The sequence below is a fragment of the Dermacentor albipictus genome, chromosome 6, assembly GCF_038994185.2.
Source record: "Dermacentor albipictus isolate Rhodes 1998 colony chromosome 6, USDA_Dalb.pri_finalv2, whole genome shotgun sequence".
In the NCBI taxonomy this organism is placed as follows: domain Eukaryota; kingdom Metazoa; phylum Arthropoda; class Arachnida; order Ixodida; family Ixodidae; genus Dermacentor; species Dermacentor albipictus.
The window spans coordinates 3,248,650-3,263,801 of record NC_091826.1 but is presented as its reverse complement, the minus strand read 5'-3'; the positions used below and the strand labels follow the sequence as shown (position 1 = coordinate 3,263,801).

Here is a 15,152-nt window from a genome sequence, read left to right as displayed (position 1 = left end):
GCGTAAGATATCACGTGTTCATGTCCATCTTTTCTCTGGACTAGGACGGCGCCGAGGCCTAGGCTACTGGCGTCAGTGTGGATTTCGGTATCGGTGTGCTCGTCGAAGTGCGCAAGTACGGCTGGCGACTGCATACGTCGTTTTAGTTCTTGAAATGCATCGGCCTGCGGCGTTTCCCACTTGAACTCGACGTAACATTTAGTTAGCTGTGTCAGCGGCTCAGCGATGTGCGAAAAGTCCTTGACAAATCGCCTGTAGTAGGCACACAGGCCAAGAAATCTACGCACTGCCTTCTTGTGGGTGGGCTGCGGGAACTTTGCGATGGCAGCTATCTTCTGCGGGTCAGGGCGAACTCCAGACTTGCTGATGACGTGGCCTAGGAACAGAAGCTCATCGTAAGCGAAGCGGCACTTTTCTGGCTTCAGAGTGAGCCCTGATGACTTGATGGCCTCTAGTACTGTGGCAAGCCGCCTAAGTTGATCGTCGAAATTTCCGGCGAATACGACGTCATCCAAGTAAACGAGACGGGTCTGCCACTTCAGTCCTGCTAATACCGTGTCCATCACGCGCTGGAACGTTGCAGGCGCCGAGCACAGTCTAAATGGCATAACCTTGAACTCGTAGAGGCCATCTGGGGTGATGAAGGCGGTCTTTTCACGATCTCTTTCGTCGACTTCTATTTGCCAATAGCCAGACTTGAGGTCCATTTAGGAGAAGTATTTAGCGTTGCAGAGCCGATCCAATGCGTCGTCTATCTGTGGGAGGGGGTACACTTGCTTCTTTGTGATCTTGTTCAGACGACGATAATCGACGCAGAAACGTAGGGTTCCATCCTTTTTCTTCACCAGGACAACAGGGGATGCCCACGGGCTTTTCGACGGCTGGATGATGTCGTCGCGCAGCATTTCCTCGACTTGTTGTCTTATAGCTTCGCGTTCTCATGGTGAAACTCAGTAAGGGCTCTGGCGGAGTGGTCAAGCGTACTCCTCGGTGATTATGCAATGCTTGGCGACTGGTGTTTGTTGAATCCTCGATGATGTCGAAAAGCAGCCTTTGTACCGTCGGAGCAGACTTCTGTACTGCTGTTGCTTAATCACGGGGAGACTTGGATTAATGTCGTAGTCTGGTTCGGGAACCATGATCGTCGGGGTAGATGCGGCAGAATCCGAGAGGACAAACACATTACTGGTTTCAAGAATTTCCTCGATGTACGCGATCGTCATGCCCTTGTTGATGTGCTTGAACTCCTGGCTGAAGTTTGTCAGCAACACTTCAGTTTTCCCTCCATGCAGTCGAGCGATCCCTCTTGCGACGCAAATTTCACGGTCTAGCAGTAGACGTTGGTCGCCTTCGATGACACCTTCTACATCAGCGGGTATTTTGGTGCCGACCGAAATAACAATGCTGGAGCGAGGCGGGATGCTAACTTGATCTTCGAGCTCACTCAAGGCGTGGTGACTACGAAGGCTCTCCGGCGGTATCGCTTTATCTTCCGACAGCGTTATTGACTTCGACTTCAGGTCGATGATTGCGCCGTGTTGGTTCAGGAAGTCCATACCGAGAATGACGTCTCGTGAACTTTGTTGGAGGATAACGAAGGTGACAGGGTAAGTCCAGTCATGAATGGTTATTCTTGCCGTGCAGATTTCAGTCGGCGTAATCAGGTGTCCTCCAGCGGTGCGAATTTGAGGGCCTTCCCATGCGTCTTAACCTTCTTCAACTGGGTGGCGATGTGTCCACTCATGACGGAGTAATCAGCACCTGTGTCCACTAAGGCGGTAACTGCATGGCCGTCGAGAAGCACGTCGAGGTCGGTGGTTCTTTGTCTGGCGTTGCAGTTAGGTCTTAGCGTCGGATCACGGCTGCGTCGTGTTGAGCTGAAGCTGGAACGTCGCGTTGTCAAGTCGTCTTTCGTCGGTGTAGTCTTGGCTTCCTGACTTCGTTGGGACGGCGGTGTGTCGTCGTTGTTATGTCGTCGAGATTGTCTCTTCGACGTCTTCGGCGGCGGCAAAGGATCTTTGTCAGTTTGACGAACAGCAACCGCACCTCCATCGGTTGCTGCTTTTAGTTTTCCGGATATGGGCTCGTAGAGCGGCCCCAGGCTGGGCCGGTGTATGATCGGCGCTGCGGCGACAGGTAGCGGCCTGGTGACGGCGAACGGGATGGCCGTCGAGGGCTCCACTGAGTAGCGGCGAGGTAATCGGCGATGTCACGCGGGCGCCGCCAAGCTGTGGACGCGGCGCTTTGACGGCGAACCCCCTCAGTCCCAAATCGCGCTATGGGCATCGGCGGTACACATGGCCGGCTTCTCTGCAGTGATAGCAGAGTGGGCGGTGGTCGGGGGCTCGCCAAATGTCCGTGTTCTTCGCGTAGGTGCGGTGGGCGACGGGTGGGCGTGCTGGTGGCGGCAGCGGCGGACGATGGAGTTGCGGCGTTACAGGGCCCTGGCGCGGTCGCGGAGGGGTGCCTTGACGGCGTGCGACAGCGGCGTAGGTCATCGCTTCCGGCTGGGGCTGTGGCGATTCTGGTTGTACCTCAGGAACTCCAAGCAATCGGTGCACCTCGTCTTTCATGATGTCGGCAATCGAGGCCACTTGAGGCTGCGACGAAGGCAAGCCATTGCGCAGTTCTTCGCGCACAATGGCCCTGATGGTCTCGCGCAGATCGTCTGTGGCCAGTGATTGAATTCCTGCGTAGTGGGTAGAGCTTGTACGGCGGTTGAATTACCGGTTCCGCATTTCAAGTGTCTTCTCCATACTAGTGGCCTCGCGAAGGAACTCTTTTACGGTCTTCGGTGGGCTTCATATCATTGCGCTGAAGAGTTCTTCCTTCACACCACGCATGAGAAGGCGGACTTTCTTCTCCTCGGGCATATCCGGGTCGGTGTGGCGGAAGAGACGGTTCATTTCTTCCGTGAAGATGGCAACGTTCTCGTTAGGTAGCTGCACTCGGGCGTCCAGCATGGCTTCGGCTCTTTCCTTGCGCACGACGCTCGTAAAGGTGCGCAGGAAGCTGCTACAGAAGAGGTCCCATGTCGTCAAGGTCGACTCCCGGTTCTCAAACCACGTTCTGGTGGCATCTTCTAAGGCAAAGTATACATGCCGCAGCTTGTCGTCGGAGTCCCAATTGTTAAAAGTCGCGATTCGCTCGTAGGTCTCCAGCCAGGATTCTGGGTCTTCAGTCGCTGCTCCATGGAAGGTCGGTGGGTCCCGAGGTTGTTGTAGGATAACGGGGGACGCTGGGGCAGCCATTGCGGTTGTTTTGACCACGATCTTCTTTGTCGACTCAGGTAGAAGTCCGTGCTCTGGGGGCAGTCCTTGCAGTCTGCGGCTAGCACGCTGGTCTTGGGCGATGTTAGTTTTGTCCTCGGGCTTCGGGCTTGGATCGCGGCTTTACGGGAGCGTTTGGTAGATGAACGCACAAGCACCTCCACCAGATGTCACGCGGTGGCGATGTTGAAGCACACAGTAGCAACACTGTGAACGACAAAACTAAATTTTATTGGGCGAACCTGTGTCCACAAAACAGGCTACACTTATAGCACAACGATAGCGGCGAACACAATCGGCGATCGTCGGAAATCTGATCAGCGGGTCAAGCACGTCGGCTTTTATACAACAGTCGTCGAATGTTCCAGACTAATCGTTGGGACCCGCGTGCCTTCCACAAAGTTCTACACCATTCGCGTCACGCGATGAAATCTGATAGCACAAGGTTCGGCAACAACAGACAGCCGGGCAGAAGCATCGATAACTTTCCAGAGACTTCGGATACATCCAGGCGCGTCCCGCACTGTGCGATTACATTTGTTAGGCGGCGAAACGTGGTCGCTCGATAAAGATAAGTACACGTGTCAATATATTTATAATAATCGCGGGTTTTTGTTCTCAGTGCACATAGAGCATGAAAAAACAGATGCAAACTTGATCGCAACATTTTTGCTAAGTTTGACTTATACTTCGTGGAAATTAATAAATAGTATCACTGGCTAGATACATTCAGTACGAATATATTGATACCTAACATTTTACTGGTACTTACAAAGAATGTGCGAAGATGCTCCGTAAGGCAGTGTGTGATGTCCAAAAAAATGAAACTGAGAAGTAAAAATCTGAACTTTCTGTTCACTATAACTTTTATTGGCCTAGCAATACAGCAGTGCGAATTGCATCACTATGTAGCCCCAACCTTCAGCAGCAAGTTCATGACATATATGTGCCAACTGTACAAAAAGAACACTGAGGTATTGGTTGCAGCATTGCGCATAGTCATTGGAAGCAATGCAAGAAAGCTAGCACCAACCCCTTCATGTTTCTATTTTAGTTCCTTGTTGAACAGAGGGCACACAAATGGCATCCCTGTGCAAATAAAGTTGCACAAAGCTCTTGGCCACAACAAAATATGTCCTTTGCATAAAATTTATGGACACAACAAAAAATCTGGATGAAATCCCAACAGTGGTGGCCACATTTCTAAATGCAAAAAAAAGTTCATGTACTTGTGTTGTAGTGCACCCCAGGTGGTCAACATTAATCAGAATTATATCCTGGTTTTGGCATGTAAAATTCCAGAATTCAAATTAACAGAAAAAATCTTTTTTGCAGATTCACATAATTGTGCATTAAGCACAGGTCTCACCTAGACCTATAGTAGCCCAGGATTGTAGGCAGAGTCTGTTGCTGGCCTGTGCCTCTTGCAAGCTTGCTTGTCACAGCATTTCTGTTTGTGTGACCCTTATTGGACATGTGAAACCTCCGACAATCCTTTGCAAGGCTTTTACACACCATTTGCGCATGCCACAGGTGGATCACTCCAGCACAAGCTTCATTGAAGTTTCTGGGGGAGCAGTAGGGCCACAGTAGAGACCGGGCCTGCTCTCCTGGATCACTATCTTCGCTCGTGACTTTTCAAAGGCATTTTTGAATGGTCCCCTTTGAGTTAAATAAACATCCTTCTGCAAAAATGTGCAAAAGAAGCCTTGCCACCCAGAGCCCATACTTCTTGGCGAGGTCCTTTGAAAGCATCACCACTTTCTTGCTGCACCCGGGACACAGCATGATTCCAAGAAACACTTGTATGATGGGTAAATCCACGATTGCAAATTCAGTTCTGCTGTAGTTGATGTCCTCTTTCATGTCGACACCTAACAGCGCAAACTTTCGCTTCGTTGCAGACTGCGAATGCGACACCAGGCACGTTTTTGGCTTACTAGCGATCGCTGCGAGCTCGCTACTTTCTTTAATGGTGAAGAAAACAGCGTCTATGTGGTCTGTGCCAACATGCAACAACACGTGAGATGTGGGCGGATGAAGTGTTGATGCTAGATGTGCCAGTTTGCAGCTTGGAACTTGATCCGGCAGAATCTCTAGGCGGACCAGCAACTCTGGGAGCATGACAGGCCTAGCCGTTTTCCGTGGTGTGTTCCATGGCTGCATTCGCATTTTGCCAAATGCTTGACACATAGTAAACTTGAGATGATGGTCTCCTCCAGCCATTGGAAGCGAAAAAGATACCTTATTAAACGTTGTCAAGAAGCAAGCAGTGAACAAACGTAAACAATGGCGTGATGAAACCACAGAGATAGTGAAAGAAATGCAACGAAACGTGACAGTGGTCAAGTGTGCAGGAATCAGCACAACAAACAGCGCCAGACCAATAGGAGCGAGGCACGCGACGGGTGTGTGCACTTTGGCCAATCAATGGCACAGACGTATACTTCAGAAATGATGTGATAGCGGGCTTCTTCGATTTTCCACTTCTGGGGCTCTATTATATTGTACTATAGCTCATGGTGTAGGAATATTATGAGAGGTGTGGGAACGGAGCCCATCCCAGCGTACAGGTTTTGCGTGTGCTTCAAGCAGTTTCTGTAAGATAGTGCGCTCGTGTTGGGGCCATCAGCGAATGAGCACAATGAAAGATAAAAGAGCAAATGCGGAGTGGTAGATGAAAGATGCGAGCCCTGAACGGCGGAAACCAATGAGCAGCCCCTTCAGTGATGTGCGCGCGGGAAACCGGTGTCATGCGGACATGCCAGACTGCTCATTTCGTACTGTCTCCTTGCGTCAGCTCACTCACGCTTGTTTGGTTTGGTTGGTTTGGTCTCGTTCGTATTTGTTTTGATTGTCAGGGTAAAAAATAAATGGGTGAACAGGTTCACAAAACGATACATACCGCAAAAAACCGTGCAAAAGCAACACATGTATACCAGCACAAAGCACAGAAGTACATGCAACTGCATACAACGAACGCGAATGATGATGTGATGTTGATGTGACTTTACCCTTTGGAATGAGCTGGCAGCCCCGAACATATAGCGCCATCTCTCGGAGGATGGCCGAAAGACACGCAAGTTGTCAATGTGCTGCTCTCAGCACGATGAGGCGTCGCTGTTCGCACACCACTCAAAATATTCCCACCGCTCTATTCTCTACACGCATGGTGGCTGCACGGCCGCCAATATCCACCACGTCGACTTTCTGATTGGCTGTCAAGAGTTCACGTGCCATGAAATTTTTGTCATGAAACAGCCGGAAGTTTTGGAAAATGCAATTTAGCGTTTTCATCAACATGATGAAACATGACATGGAGCTGCAAATTTTAGCTACTACTGATACTTTTTTCTGGTGTTCAGCAGCTATATTGTGACATTAGTGTTTTAACAAGAAAGTGATCGGTAGCATGCAGAAGCCCTTGCAATGCATGTACAATTTAGTGAATATATGGTGGTGGTTCATGATAGCCGCCATGTCAGCTTGCTGATTGGCTGAAGGAATATCTCGTGGGGAGTGTCACAGGAAGGGCCGTATCGTAAAGGGCTGTCTGATGTTGCGTGATGTTGTGCTGGGCTGCCATTGTAGAGACTTTTCGCCATAATTTGTGGTGCGACGAGCAACGGGAATTATGCTAATGAGCAGCCATATGCAATGGCAACTGAGAGGAATGCATATTGCTGAATTTTCGTCGTTTGGGGCCATTAAAATATTTTGTTCATAATGCATGCTCGTAGTATTTGCATTGCTCTCAGGTGGTGTTGGCATTTGTATTTTTGCCATCATTTTAAAAAAAAACTGGTTTATTTGTAATAATATTAGTTGAACATTATAAACCTTTTGCGACTTCTTACACTTTTTGTATATTTTTGTACTCTTGTTTGTCTTGTAATCAAGATTAACGACTTCTCACATCATCAGAAGTTATGACAGTGTCTGCTTTTTATTTATAAAAAAAGAAATGCCCGCCTTGAAGTTTCCTCGCATAAAGCCCCTTGATAATTTGAAAGTAACGACACTCTCCTCCTTGGTGCGCTCCCCTCCTCGTTTCTCCTCGCACACTGGCTGCGCATGCTGCGCACAGCACGCTCTTTCTCGTTGGCTCTCGCATTTGATGGAGGCACATGGTTTTGGGCCAGTTGCCCCAGCGGAGTAGAAAATTTTGAAAAATGGTGATAACAGCATCAAGAATGCTGAAGGTAACATTTATGGGGAGGTTGGTTTCTTCTTAAAGCCATATGACTGGGGCATACTGATGTCAAAGGAGGTTTGACATGCGCTTTTTGGCTTGCTGCATGGTGACATTTTTCTGAAAAAGAAATTAATTGATGGCCAGTGCCTATTAATGTCATTACAGTTGCATTTTATTCAGTGCTGCATACTCCTCCATCTAGTGATAAAATGAGGGTAGCGTGAAAAGACAAGGATGGGGAAGGACGCGACCACACCCTCATTTTACCATACATTTATACCAAATCGCCCAAATATCTACCTTCTCCCAAATGTCTACCTTCCCCATTTTATGTGTTGGACCGTGCTTCACTATAATGGAGAACTAGAGGTCCATTTATGTGACAGAAAAGATTTATTATTGTCCCTCCAGGGTTCTGCACCTCCCCCTGTAGTGGAATGTGACTATTTTGGACTGGTGCATTCTTTCATGCAGGGCGCTGCCTCTTCTTGGCTGGCCTCATTCCCGAGCCCATGACGGCTGTGGATGACTTCAAACTTATCCAGTATGGCATTGGCTTCACCAACATTGTGGCTCGCACAACACGAAGCAGTGCTGATTTATCCAGGTCAGAAGGAACAAACAACATTCTAACCCTGGTACAAACCATGGAGTCGAGAACTGAGTCTAAGACACGTGATGAAAATGTTGGACATATTTTTGATGTCTTAATCCCAGGTGGAAATAGCTGACAGTCCTAACTGAATTATGAAACCAGAAATGTTTCACAGCTTGGACTTTTCGAGCTAGAGAATTGTATGGGTAGTTGATAACATGTATAAAAACAAATGCAAAGAAGCATGCTTTTCTGTCCTTATTACAGAAGTGGAATCCCAGTCATTGAAGTGGTTATAGTGTTCTTATGATGTTCCTCCAACAAGTATGAGCTGATATTGTGCTTCTTGATGCCCACGTGATGATGTTTGGCTCTTGTTCTGACGTACCCAGCCTTGCCACATCTCAATGTTTGCTGGGTATGTTGCCCCTGTGTCATGAAATTTAAAAAACCTTTTGCTTCAGCTTTCTCATCAGTATTGCATAGTTTTCCCACTGTATATTCGCTAAAGGTTCTTCAGAGTGCTTCACTGATTCCTCTCATGTAGGGTACTGCCATGTTTTTCTTTTCAGTGTACAATCTCGTGGATAGCAGTACAAAAGTGGCGCTGTGTTTTTAGCAGCTAGGAAGAGGGACTGTTGTTGAACCATTTCACCATGGCTAGCTGCAATCTCTGCTGTCCAGAACTTGTGGAACAAGCATGGGAAGGGCACAGTTGCAGCAGAGTGTGATAGGATTCAAAGCTCAATATTATAATAAGTAGGAGTTGCAACGAATTACAGTTAAACCTTGATGTAACTAAAGAGGTAAAATCGGCAATTTGCTTTGTTAAATCGAAATTCTATTGTACTGAAATTTGACCTTTATGCAAGTAAGCAGAGTTGTCGATAAATTTTTCTTTTTTTTTATTTATTTCATAATACCCCTAAAGGCCCCCGAAGGGGTATTACATAGGGGGTACAGATACATGAAAAAAATGTGAGCTTTGCGCGTTACGGAAAAAAACAACTGAAGTACACAAAAGTTATACAAAATTTTTACAAAAGAAAACACAAAAGTTATAGAAAAGTACGATATTTAGCAAAAGACAGAAGTAAAACAAAATACGAAATACATTAGGCAAGTGAAACTCAGAAAATACAAAACTGTCTGAGAAAATAAATTAAGGGAATTAAATAGGTACAATGTAAAAGAAGTAAAATGGGCTGTTGCTCGAAACTGCGTCAGTTGTCACGTTAACAAATTAATGAGACATGAATTGACTTGTACAATGTGCACGCAGAATGGTAAGACAAATGATCAAAACAATATATACACTGAACAACGTATGAAGAAACGGTACATGATGGATGTTTACACGTAACTATTGCGTAAAAGTTCCTGAAAGGTTGCGAAATCAGTTTGAGTAGCAATGTGTGATGGTAGGTTATTCCATGCAACAATTGTTCGGGGAACAAAGGACTTAGCATAGTTAGCTGAGCGATAACTGATGCGTTTTATCTTGAAGATATGGTCTGTGCGTGGAAAGAAGGCTGTCGCTGGTTCGAAGATACGGTGAAGGTGCGGATGATGATAAGGTTTGTGCAGCAGTGAGAAGCGGCCAATTCTGCGGCGATGCGATAAGTCGTCAAGTTGAGCGCGAGCTTTTAGTGCTGAAATGCTAGTATAGGGTGAATAATCAGAAAAAATGAAACGGACCACGCGGTTTTGCAGTGATTTGATTTCTTGGGTGATATATGTTTGAAAAGGATCCCAGATGGCTGATGCATACTCGATTTTGGGGCGTATTAATGTGATGTATGCTAGTCTGCGTAGTTTAGCTGGAGCATGCTTAAGGTTGCGTTTGAGGAGGCCTAAAGAGCGGTTAGCTGATGCCAACGTCAGGCGGATGTGATGATGCCACGTTAGATCAGACTGTAAGTGAACACCAAGGTACTTATATGAAGTTGTCAGTTCAATTATGTTGTTAGATATTACATACTATGTTGGAATACGGTGGTTGCGCCTAGTAAAAGATAATAACTTCGTTTTAGCTGTATTAAGAGTCATTAGCCATGTTGAACACCATGTGTTAATAGCGTTAAGATCGGTTTGAAGAATATCTGTGTCATTGTCGCATGAAATTAATCGATATATTACGCAGTCATCGGCAAAAAGTCTGATGTGGGAAGTCACACAGTTAGGCAGGTCATTAATATAGATTAAGAAAAGTAAAGGGCCAAGAACGCTGCCCTGCGGAACACCGGAGGTTACTTTGGTAAAAGAGGAATTACTGGTGTTAACAGACGCATATTGTACTCTGGATGAGAGGAAATCCTTAATCCATCCAATAACGGTTGGGTGTATGTTAAGGTTCATTAGCTTCAGTATTAGTCTATGGTGAGCAACGCGATCGAAAGCTTTCGAGAAATCCAGGAAGATAGCATCAACTTGAAACCCTAGGTCTAGGTATGAATGTATATCATGTAAAAGCCGGCTAACTGTGTTTCGCATGAATAACCACGACGAAAGCCATGTTGGTAATCAACAATAATTTTGTGCTCTTCTAAGTAGTTAATGATTTCAGTATACAAGATGTGTTCAAGTAATTTACAAATAGTTCTAGTTAAGGAGATGGGGCGGTAATTTAATGGGTGAGTTCGGTCTCCGGACTTAAAAATGGGTATGACTTTTCCACCTTCCAATCGTGCGGAATAGTGTTAGTTGATAAAGACTGCGAGAAGAGTTCACATAATATAGGTGATAAACTAGGTGACAAATGCTTTAACACTTTATTATTAATGCCAGTGTGATCAGAGGTGGAAGAAACTTTAAGTTTATTTAGTAAAGAAGAAATACCTGCTTCGCTAACAATTATTTCTGGCATTGATATGTTAATGAGATTGACAAGGTTTGGTGAAGGTATGGTGTCTTCCTGTGTAAATGCAGATGAAAATGCGCTATTCAATAAATCAGCACATTTCGAGTGGTGGACCATATCACCGTGCTCATCGACTAGAGTTAAATCAAGATAGCTCTTCGGGTTTATTACGCGCCAAAAACGTTGAGGATTGTTAGTGAGCATAGAATATAGGTCATGGGCAAAAAAATGTCGTTTAGATGATTTTAGCAGTAACTGATATTGCTTATCGCAGGTCTTATAACGGTGCCAGGAATCTGAGTCGCGGGCTTTATCGGCTTTACGATATAAACGCTTTTTCTTATTATTAAGGTGCCGAAGCTTTACGGTAAACCACGGGGCTGTCGGGGTGCAGGCTATTTTTGTTAGAGGGACGAATCGATTAATTAGTTCAGTAAGAGTGGTTTTAAGTTCAGCCCGGTTGTGTTCAATGGTTTGAAATTGGCATCTATTGAGGAAATGTAAAGAGAAGTCAGATAGCGCGGAGTTTATGCTGTCAAAATCCGCTCGATTGTAACATCGGATGTACTTATCAGGGCACGGACGTCTTGGAAGGGAAACTGCAAGACTGCCTGTTATTATATCATGGTCAGATAGCCCATCTTGATGAGTTAAGTCGAAGCACACGTCAGGATCAGTGGTTAATACCAGATCTAAAATATTAGCGGATGTAGCCGAAGATCGCGTAGGACGGGTGATAAGCTGTGTTAAAGAAAAGTCGAGACATGACTGCAGGAAAGTGTGGGCCTCAGATAGGTAGGTTGCTGTTGAAAGGTTAGCCCAATCAACTTCGGGGAAATTAAAATCACCGAAAATTAGTACTAGAGATTTAGAAAAACGAACAGCAATGATTTCAAGGAGCCGTTGGAATTCACGAGAAAACGTATTGCCCATGTCAGGAGGTCGATAAAAAGCACCAATGATTATTAGGCCTGCTTTATGTTTCATGGAAACCCACACACACTCTAAAAAAGTGTCAAGGTGAATACGTGTGGCGAAAAGATTTTTTTGCACTGCCACCAAAACGCCACCACCTATTCGATTCGACATGGAAAAGGGCTGCAGAATTTTCAGAATTATCGGGCAATCGAAAAAAGCAAATTTAAATGAGAAAACAATTTGTTTCCATGGATTTAGTAGCTGGTGATGAATGATACTGTTTCATGCCACGTTGGCAGTACCTTCACATTGGCGGTACGAACTAAAACCAGCCACGCTTTTGCGTGTTCTACATTCCTTTGCGGTGGAAGCGAAATTTCATTATATTGAAATTGCATACAAGCACACTTTGTTAAATGAGGTTCTAAATATATGGTGTGCTATGAACAAGAGGTTATGAAAAGATAAATACTGCATTATATAGAGAATTTTGCAATATTGAAGATTGTTATATAGAGGTTTAACTGCAATAGGTTGTGCATCTTCAAAGCTCAGAATGATAATACAGTAGGCTTCCATTAATTCGACTCTGACTGAAGGTGCTGATTGTCACCCATACATTTCTATGGGTCCAAACTTTGGTTATGTTGACCCTGAAATGGGTTTTCGCTGGATAATTCGAGCTTGACTAGTCAGCATGCATGCTCCTGATTGTAATGGTAACCCTCACCTTAGGAGCTTAGGAGACAATAATTGAGTGGATGTCTCCTACCGAAGCGAAAATGGCAATGCTCACAATGAATAATTAATGATTTTACTCGATTTTAATATGCATCTTTCTTTTTTATAATATAGTGGTCCATAACATCCCTGCACACGCACAAAACGGCATTCACAGCATGTAACGGCATACCAGAACCAGCATTATCAGCATTTTGCCATCACAAGATGGCGGCAGAATAAGCTTTTGCTTAGAATTGCATTAATGATGAACCATTTTCAGGCTTATTAAGCATAGGCTCATTCAAAAGACAAGTTATTTTACATGCTAAGCTAGCAGCAACCTAGTTGTGTCACATGTTTTCTGTGCTCCAGAGACTTTCATACAATGTAGGACAAACTGGCAAAAAGGTTAGTCCAGATGTAGGTCATTTTCTTGTTTGCTATACTTATGGAGTTGTTCAAGAGCTGCAGATTATCAAACACAATGGACCATACAGAAGGTACGTTGTAGTTTGTACACAGTGATAAAAAGCTGCTTGAGAGATTTGCGACGATGGACATTAAGTGTAAATTATTTTCATTACGTGAAAGTAAACTACAGATTTCATCTTATTTGTGATTGCCAGAATCGGAGGCAAGCTACTTCCTTTGTGTGAGTTATAAAATTTGGTGCACGTTAGATTTGGGTGGACATTGTTTTTGTACTAATAGTAATCCGTAAAAACTAAGTGCACGCTTGATTTGAGGATGCAATAATATTTGGCAAATACTGCTAAATGAAGAAGTAGTTTCTTGCGGTGTTTTTTAATGCCTCTTCTAATTCGGACCACCAGATAATTTCGATCCAGTTCCATCAAGATTATACGCACTCGAACCTAGTTATAACGAAATAATGAATATAAATAAGTAAATTAAATTCCCCTTGAAATCCCCATGAGATCCATGTATTTAAAGCCTCATTTTAACGAAGTGAAATTGTCCTACCAATGGACATAAAGAACTAGATTCGTCTCCAAAGCCCAGAAATACTCTACTGTTGTGCGCCGAATACATCACTTTCTGCAGGGTTCGGCACTTGTTTGCCACGGCAGTTCAGAACTGCTGCATTCCTGCGTTTAATATGCCATCGAGCAACACTGCTCTTTCTCACGACTGCGCATAGCTGTGCACCTGTGCTGAAGTAGCAGCTCACTATTAGCTCACAACTTGTCCACTGACTTCTCTTCCTTGGGCGTGCCTGGCTACGCGAGCCATACCATGCTGCGCTGCTAAGGGCAGCGGTGCCAAAGACGTGTGCATTTATTTCTGCATGGCGAGCTGCGCAGGTAGGCACAGCTAAGCATGGCCTTCGAGATCTCCTCGACTCAATCTTGGGGGTCACGCACAAGCCTGCACGAGTTGCACCATGCTGTGTGGCGGTGCAAAAGCTTAGTGCATTCACTTCTCTTTTCTCAGCGGTGCGCTGTACAGGCTGCCACAATTGGGCCTTGCCCAGTGTTACCAGATGAGGTCAGTTGGAAAACTCTCTCGAAAAAGTGGCTCCAATCTGTCACCGGGACGAGGTCACGTGAGACCATCTGCACAGCAGACGACGCAGCATGATTAGCGTACGCTTTCAGACGAGTTCTTCTGCAAATAAAGACTGCTGCTCTTTGTTAGCAAACAGATATTTGAAAACCAAGTGCGTTCAACCTGTTCAAACATGACAGAGTCTGAGCAGACGACTGTTGGGCAGTTCTGCTCTCTTGCTTGAATGCAGAAGATAAGCAAGTGCAAGTGAATATTACTGTTCGCGACAGTCTCTGAGGCAAAAGGTCTTTTTTCTGTTGAGCTGTACCAGGGCAGGCTTGTCGCAGTTTCAGAGAAAAAGAATTCCTGGAACAGCACTTTGTAAGCTGAACGCCAAGCATAGCCAGCTAAAATTATCGCGTTTCATTCGAACACATTCCTGCATACCTTCTTTTCTTTCTGCCTTGTTGAGTATTGCTTGTTTATTCTACACTTCTCCAAGTTTTATAAGGCTTGTTAGTGCAAACAGAACATTTACAATTAATGCAAACACAACAAAAATGCGGTAATGTGCAAGAAAGGGCGTTTTAAAACTGCGGTTGGCAAAACATATATGTTGGTGCGGTCATATCAGCACTCAAGTAGTTGCGTCATTTGTAATGCTTGCAACTCTTAATAAATAAAAAAATATACATGAATAAATAAGTAAATAAATAAATAAATAAATTGTATGCTTGCTACACACAATTTATTTATTCATGTATCACAGAAGTGGGCATGCGAGCCATAATTAAAAAGAAAAAAGAACTCGGCGAAAAAATTCACCCTTCATGTGTTTATGAGCATTTACTCTTTAAGTTAGTGTAAACACTACCTAAGCAGCACGGGGATAGGTAAGCACGTTGTAATCATTAGCCCCGGACAGCACACTGAGAGCTCCTCCTGTCCTATAAAACAGTTCAGAGTTGCCCTCCTTGAGTGAGAATGTTACTGTGCTCAAGGCAGGGTGACACATTCCTCTTGCAACACACATCGTTAATCAATTTTGGAGAACTGGAGGTGTTCTGAAAAAGGCTGCGACGG

General features: G+C 45.0%; 1 protein-coding gene across 13 annotated transcripts in view; it reads left to right on the top strand.

Moving 5' to 3' along the window:
* LOC135917043 (G/T mismatch-specific thymine DNA glycosylase-like) overlaps positions 1-15,152 on the top strand; it is a 436,020-nt gene that overhangs the window by 171,483 nt on the left and 249,385 nt on the right. For all 13 annotated transcript variants that reach the window (XR_010569158.2, XR_010569159.2, XR_010569157.2 and 10 more), the window contains one exon: positions 7,939-8,071. Coding sequence is in view for 9 of the 13 variants with exons in the window: in XM_065450530.2 (XP_065306602.1) it covers positions 7,939-8,071 (133 nt within the window). In the remaining 4 variants the exon portion in view is untranslated. The remainder of the gene's footprint in view (positions 1-7,938; positions 8,072-15,152) is intronic.